This window comes from Oncorhynchus mykiss, chromosome 17, assembly GCF_013265735.2.
Source record: "Oncorhynchus mykiss isolate Arlee chromosome 17, USDA_OmykA_1.1, whole genome shotgun sequence".
Taxonomy (NCBI): Eukaryota; Metazoa; Chordata; class Actinopteri; order Salmoniformes; family Salmonidae; genus Oncorhynchus; species Oncorhynchus mykiss.
In genome coordinates, this window is record NC_048581.1 from 26921339 (window position 1) to 26929350 (window position 8012).

Below are 8012 nucleotides of genomic sequence, written 5' to 3' on the forward strand. Positions count from 1 at the left end.
TTTTGGCCCATTCCTCCTAACAGATCTGGTGTAACTGAGTCAGGTTTGTAGGCCTCCTTGCTTGCACACACTTTTTCTGTACTGCCCACACATTTTATATAGGATTGAGGTCAGGGCTTTGTGATGGCCACTCCAATACCTTGACTTTGTTGTCCTTAAGTCATTTTGCCACAACTTTGGAAGTATGCTTGGGGTCATTGTCCTTTTGGAAGACTCATTCTGACCAAGCTTTAACTTCCTGACTGATATCTTGAGATGTTGCTTCAATATATCCACATCATTTTCCTTTCTCATGTTGCCATCTATTTTGTGAAGTGCACCAGTCCTTCCTGTAGCAAAGCCCCCCCATAAGCATGATGCTGCCACCACCGTGCTTCACGGTTGGGATGGTGTTCTTCAGCTTGCAAGCCTCACTCTTTTCCCTCCAAATATAACAATGGTCATTATGGCCAAACATTTCTATTTTTGTTTCATAAGACCAGAGGACATTTCTCCAAATAGTACGATCTTTATCCCCATGTGCAGTTGCAAATCATAGTCTGGCTTTTTATGGCGGTTTTGAAGCAGTGGCTTCTTTCTTGCTGAGCGGCCTTTCAGGTTATGTCGTTATAGGACTCGTTTTACTGTGGATATAGATAGTTTTGTACTCTTTTCCTCCATCTTCACAAGGCTTTGCTGCTGTTCTGGGATTGATTTGCACTTCTCGCACCAAAGTACATTCAACGCTTCTCCTTCCTGAGCAGTGTGACGGCTGCGTGGTTCCATGGTGTTTATACTTGCGTGTACTATTCTTTGTACAGATCAACGTGGTACCTTCAGGAGTTTGGAAATTGCTCCCAAGGATGAACCAGTCTTGTGGAGGTCTACAATTTTCTTTTGGAGGTCTTGGCTGATTTCTTTTGATTTTCCCATGATGTCAAACAGAGGCACGGAGTTTGAAGGTAGACCTTGAAATCATCCACAGGTACACCTCCAATTGACTCAAATTAGGTCAATTAGCCTATCAGAAGCTTCTAGAGCCATGACATCATTTTCTGGAATTTTCCAAGATGTTTAAAGGCACAGTCAGTCAACATTTGTATGGAAACTTCTGACCCACTGGAATTGTGATACAGTGAAATAATCTGTGTGTAAACAATTGTTGGAAAAATGACTTGTCATGCACAAAGTAGATGTCCTAACAGACTTGCCGAAACTATAGTTTGTTAACAAGAAATTTGTGGAGTGGTTGAAAAACACTTAGGTTGGAGTCATTTAAAACTCGTATGTACACTTCCGACTTCAACTGTATGTAGCCTCGTTTTTGTTATTTTACTGCTGATGTTTAATTGTTACTTTTATTTTCTATTTAAGTAAAAAAAATCTTAACTTCAATTATTGTTGGTTAAGGGCTTATAAGTAAGCATTTCACTGTAAGGTATTTGGCGCATGTGACCAATAAAATTTGATTTGATCAGAAAATATCTCCTTAACTTTAAGAGTAATCTTATTAACATCTCTCTCCTCCTCCCCTCTCTCCCTCCATGTTGTCTCTCTCCCTCCATGTTGTCTCTCTCCAGTCTGAGGCCCCTGGATGTGGAGTTTATGAGTCGTCTGAGTAAAGTGGTCAACATAGTCCCTGTCATCGCCAAGGCAGACACACTCACCCTGGAGGAGAGGGACTTCTTCAAACAGACGGTACGGTGTGTGTGTGTGTGTGTGTATACAGGCACGTGTGTGTACACAAAAAGCCTATGACATTGATCTGTTTATTTGCTTTTAAACTAGTCCATTTTGCACTACAACAACCTGACATGGCTGACATTAGGCTTTTACAGCAGGGTAACAAGAGGGTAAGATCACACACATGCCACCCGCGTGCACACACACAGGGTAACAAGAGGGTAAGATCACACACAGGCCGGTATGAAGCGATGCCAGGCATTACAAACAGCAGCCATCTGGATAAACTACTGTACTCTGCCCAGTCTGAGGAGTAGTGGTATGAAACCTTGGAACACTTAACGGATGCTTTTAGCCAGAAAGGAGCATTTTAAGAAGTGATTTATTTACAGTATTCCAGCTTTCTGTAAACCTCCGAGGCAGCTGATGTCTGCACAGATGCCAGTGTACTGTAGCAGGCTAGTCTCTTATTAGCAATACGCTACTGGGTACAGGAGATGGAGAAACCACACAGGACCTCAGATAAGGAGTCTGTTTAGAGTAAGGTTTATGCAACACTCGGCAGAGGCTGTCTAGTAGCTGCTCGGCAGAGGCTGTCTAGTAGCCACTCCTCCATGAACGAAAGCACAGCCCTTTCTGTTGATAACTCATGTCTATGGTATAGAGGCCATCTCTACTGATTTAGAATTAGATGGAATTCTCCGTTGCTGCTTTCTCTTCCTGCGGTCTCTTGAAAGTTGCACCATACCAGGTTACACTGGCCTATACGACCTGCTTGGCTTAGTTAAAAAGGCCTCTGCACCCCCTTCTGTTCCAGTGTGTGTTTGTTGGCCAGTGATCAGCCTGGGAGAACAAAATAACATGCCTGCGCGCGCGCACACACACATCAAGGGACGCTCGTCTCCCCCTCTCTGGCGTCCTGCGACAGATCTTTATTAATTCTGGAGGAGGAAACACGCTGGGCAACTTGGCTACCGTTTTCCCCGACAACGGCCAATGAGAACAAGGGCGGGCGAGATGGAAGCTCTGGGGCTTGTAACCAGCTTGTTTTGGTTGGCTGCATGGGCTGGGCAATGTACGACCCTGGGATTGTGATCTTAATGTTTTTTTAAAACGTTTCTTTCTTGTTCTCTGTTCCCTGCAGCAGTTGACATGCATGCAAAGGGAACAAGAGAGCTTTTTATTGTTTTACCCTCTGTGTCCACAGTTCGTTGCGGGCGTTCGTGTGTGTGCTCTGGTCACGTTCCCTCGACTGTTGTAGGCTTATAATATAGGCCCAAGGCTGAGAAAGTTACAAGTTTAAACTTTCCAAGAAGTATAAACCGAGAAATGTAGAAAACCTGTTCGTCATAGACCAAGTGGAAACTGTCAAAGTAGTAATTGTGAGCGGAACGGTCATTAATTTAAAGGCCATCACTGCTGGCAGAAGAAGCCCGTCATTCTCACTCTGTCTCTTGTCTGTGTTCCAGTCATTATAAAGACATAGAAGAAAGGCGGCCATTTTGTAAACCTGAGTGTCTGGCTGTATATTTGTAATAGTGGTTAACCGCCACATTAACTCTCAATGTCAGGGAACATTAAATGACCATTTAACGTCAACACCAGCCGTAGCAGTGTTTACGGTGGACTCGGAGTGAGCTACTCTAGAATTGTAGTCAGTCCTTTCCTATTCTGTTATATTTTCAGTCACGGTGACCTCATACTGGTCTAACAATCTGGCTATCTGCATGAATCATTTATGTTGTTATTGTTGGAGGTTAGCCAGTGAAAGTTAAGTTATAAGAATGAGTAGGCTTGCTTACTTACTTTTGATGGATTCTGATGTGATACAAGTCTCAGCCTCCCTGGCCTGGTCTTTCCTCTGGTGGTGAGTGAAAGGCTTTGGTGTGTGATGTTGTTGTACTGGGCAGGACACACACTCCTCCACCTCCAGGACTAGATGACTTGGTAGATGACATGAGGTGGAAACGGCCATTGTTTAGCCCTGACTGCTGTTCTACAGTACATTGATGAAACGGTGCAAACCTGGTGTTAGATTCTGTGTTTCTGTGTGTGTGCAGATCAGGGAAGAGCTGCGAGCCAACGGGATCGACGTCTACCCTCAGAAAGAGTTTGACGAGGATGCTGATGACAGGATGATCAATGATAAGATCAGGGTGGGTATACAATGTGTGTATAGGCATGCAGAATCACACACACACACACACACACACACACACACACACACACACACTGACGCATGGATTCATTACAAAGCAATTGTTGGTCTTAAACTGTGTTTGTGTTCAGGAAATGATCCCATTTGCTGTGGTGGGGAGCAACCAGGAGTACCAGGTCAATGGAAAGAGGCTTCTGGGCAGAAAAACTAAGTGGGGAACCATAGAAGGTAATTCAACACACACAACCATTACTCTCCCTGTCAAACTAGTCACGTAAATGGGTTGAAGCAGATGTTGGCGAAACCACGCACGTTACTGCTGCCAGCACATGTTTAAATCCCAGCCAACTGATTTGAGTCTTGTGTGACTATGAGCGAGTGTTTCTCATATCCACGTTTCTCTGGTCTGTGACTCAAGACATTTCTAAGTCACAGACCCATGGAGGATTTACTGAGCCGTCTGCATCCATAACACAGTGGGGGGAAAGGTGATGTGTGGAGGACAGACCGGAGGAGGTCTAGAGAGAAAGAGAGAGGTGGGGTGGAAGAGAGGAATGTCACAGCTCCTTTTTACTGGAGGGCCGACTGTCTTCTTCCCAGATTGCACCTGGCCCCTCCAGGGCCCCTCTTGGCTCTTGGTGAATGCGCCTCTCATCACTCCACACTTGTCGACAGATGGCTGTAGAACAGATATCTTAATCTGGACCTCTTGCTGTTAGGTCTGTTCAAAGGACCAACCAACCAGAGCTTAGCATACATAGCTTTCTAGAGTTCTAGTACTTGGGTCCTGTTCTGGAACTGTCAACTGCCACCCATGGACTGTAATTTAACTCTAAGACAAAGGTGTGTTTGTCGGAGCACGGGTGTGATAAGAGTGAGATGTGGTTGTCCCCTGGCTGAGGGAACATTGACTCGAGGGAGGGAGGGAGGGAGGGAGCTGAAGGACCTGTCTGCACTGCTATCATAAATTAGGCCACAAGAGGAGGGAGTCCTGTGGGCCCAGGGTTCTCATAGCCAGGACCTCTTTCTCCTCGTTCTCCTTCTCTCTCTCCTCCTCTTTTCTTTCTCTCTCTCGCTGATTGTCTTACTCGTTCTCACTTTTTCTCTCTCGCCTCTTTCTTTCTGTCGTCTCTTACGTTCTCTTTTTCCTCTACCACTGCCCCAATGTCATTCTCTTTCTCATTGTCAACCTCATTATCAAATTCTTTCTCCCCCTCCTCATTCCATAAGTCATGCTTATCTAGAGGGCTGGTACCTATACAGCTACATATACAACGTGTCTGTCTCTGTGTGTTCTTGTGTTAATCCCCTGTTTGTAATAGGTGGAGGAAAGTGTTAGCCAGAGAAACATTTAAAAACCAGCCTGGTTAAGGGAGACCCACCACCACGTGAATCAGTACACCCACAGACTGTGGTGGTCACACAGCGGCACCCTCTTCTCCCCCGCCCCTCCCTAAGAGGGATGAAATGGAATTTAATTTCCTGTGCTGCGATTTCACATGAATAACGCTCCTTTTTCATTTTGTGGACTTGACATAATCGATCGTTCAAACATGTGTTGGACCCTTTCTAGACTCCAGCAAATTGTCATGGAGAGTTTGTTAAACAATCTGACTTGCTGAGATGGATTAAATTACTTGTAGTGGAAGGTGTAACCTTTATTTAAGATAATTGCTGCAGATGTCAAGATAAATGGGCGTCCTTGACCTGTCTTTGGCGCAACACTTCCCATCTTGTGGCAGAGTGTAGAATAGCACATGGCATTTAACTTGATATGCACACCCTGATACACAAAATGTATGCTACGTGGCTATTGTATATTATTTGAGTAACTGTAAACAGAAAACACTTGCTGTTTATCCCATAGAATGCAATTTCATTTTCTTTACTCTCTTTTTGCAGTTGAGAACATTGCACACTGTGAGTTTGCCTACCTGCGAGACCTTCTCATCAGGTGAATATTAACTGTTTAAGTGATGGTGAAACTGACTGTTTGACCAGTGTTTTTGATGACGCTTGATGTTTCTCTGGGTAATGTTTCTCTGGGTAATGTCGATGTTTCTCTCACTAAATCTTCATCTGTGTTTCCTCTCTGTAAGGACCCACATGCAGAACATCAAGGACATCACCAGTAGCATCCACTACGAGGTGTACCGTGTCCGCAGGCTAAACGAGACCAACGGCCAGCCCAACGCCCAGCCACCCAACACACTGGTCAACCCACAGCAGGCCAACGGGGTGGCAGCACAGCACCAAGTCCTGACCCATGAGATGTAGATGTCTTACCATCTGCAGACAAATACACACACACACACACACACACACACACACACACACACACACACACACACATACATATATATATATATATATATATATATATATATATATATATATATATATATATATATATATATATATATATATATATATATATATATATCTTTAATGGCTGGCAACTGTGACACACCACATGCAAACACACCACGTGACACACACACACACACACACACACATCCTAACTGGCTGACATGGACTGTACACACTCCAAAGAGGATTCCAATATCAAGTATATAATGATTCATACATGATCAACTGCCAAGGTCAGAGCTGTTGGGTAAAGAGTACAAGATGTTCCCTAGGGAGATGGGATGCCACAGTATTATAGCATACAGATGTGTACAGACCAGCTATCGAAGTATAGCACATCAATTAGCTCAACTATAAATAACTGGTCGGAATGACCTGTTCTACGTTTGGATTGTGTTGTCTAGATATTGGAGATATTAGGAGGTAGGGTTTAGGTTCTTTGTATATTTTTGGACACATCTGCACTGCCCCGAAAAGCAGCAATGCAGTGTGGAGCAGCTTTGAAATCCCTTTTGTCTTTTTCTGTTGCGTTTTCATATGTTTCAGACCTCTTACCAAACCATCCTGTCTATGCCAATGTCGTATCTTGTTAACCGTATCATGTTCATTCATACAGTGCATTTTACATTTTACTGTTGTGTTTATAATGTTATTGTGTTGTTGTCTGGATGCAGGGAACAGACATCCCTATGCTCTCCGAACTTTCTCTAAACCAAATAAATGTCCTTTCTGTTTTAAAGAGAAGCCAAATATATAGAATTGATTTATAAATAGATATTTATGCTTGTTATGTATTCACTTTATAATTGAGTTAGATATTCATATAGCCTACCAGTCGACCTACACACTCCCGTTGTTCTCCGAGAGGATGGAAAATCTACAGAGATCCGCTTTGGTTGAATTTTTCTTGCAATCATGCATTGTCTCCCGTGTATTTATAGAGAATTCTATGAATCTAGATTTACATTGTCTTTTTGGACATGATACAGAATAGGACTACAGGTAGGTTGAATATGTAGCCTACATACACCGCTTGTAATAATATTTAGTTCCCGGACAGTTTTGTATTCCCAGTGTAGTCGATGTTTGACTCCCTTATCTTCCCTACTAAACATTTATTCCAAAAAGTCATAAATGTGCCATTCAGCCAAACACAATTCTTCACTCCGCCAAAAACTCATGGACAGAGGTCAAAACCAAGAGTACTATTCATTCAGCAATGTAGCTTACGTAACATAAACAATTACAAAAGGTAATACAATGTTTATTGTTGTATAGTTATTGTGTAATTTGTTATAGTATGATGAGAGTATGGTTTATCTTTGATATGCTATGTCAAATAAATAAAGATTGATATTTTTATTGTTCACAATTGTCTTGATTGCCAATCCATTTCACCTGTGCAGGTGACTCCTCTCTTAACCAATCACAAAAGTCCCTTTGGGCATGCAATTTGGCATGTCTGAAACTGTGTGAAAAAAGGATACCCTTTATGTAGTGTTTGCCATCAAAGTTTGAGTTTTAGTGTCATAAAGTGTCTTTGCAAAGTCATAAAGTTGTTTCAAACAATCTGTGGGTGAATTGAGGTAAATACAGTGTGTATTGGAGGGGTTTTTACATCAAATTAGGGTCCTCTGCATGAGCTAAATTTAGAATGTGTAGTCATATTTTCACTGGTCCGTTTTAGTCAGGTGATTGGATCTTCAGATGCCAATGTTTTTTCATGTCTACAAGCTCATGGCCAAGGGCCCATAGACTAGCGATTCCCAAACTCAGTCCTTGTGACTCTAATGGTACACGTTTTGGTTTTTGCCTTGGCACT

The 8012-nt window shown here is 42.9% G+C and overlaps 1 protein-coding gene across 7 annotated transcripts in view; it reads left to right on the plus strand.

The window, feature by feature from the left end:
• Positions 1 to 6940, plus strand: part of sept9b (septin 9b) — an 83985-nt gene extending 77045 nt beyond the window's left edge. For 5 of the 7 annotated variants that reach the window (XR_005036898.1, XR_005036899.1, XR_005036896.1 and 2 more), the window contains 6 exons: positions 1560 to 1677; positions 3723 to 3818; positions 3952 to 4048; positions 5723 to 5774; positions 5920 to 6149; positions 6242 to 6940. Coding sequence is in view for 1 of the 7 variants with exons in the window: in XM_036949492.1 (XP_036805387.1) it covers positions 1560 to 1677; positions 3723 to 3818; positions 3952 to 4048; positions 5723 to 5774; positions 5920 to 6097 (541 nt within the window). In the remaining 6 variants the exon portion in view is untranslated. Of the gene's footprint in view, positions 1 to 1559; positions 1678 to 3722; positions 3819 to 3951; positions 4049 to 5722; positions 5775 to 5919; positions 6167 to 6241 lie in introns of those variants that run through there. The other 2 variants (XR_005036897.1, XM_036949492.1) reach the window with 2 other exon arrangements.
• The last annotated feature ends 1072 nt before the right edge of the window (positions 6941 to 8012 follow it).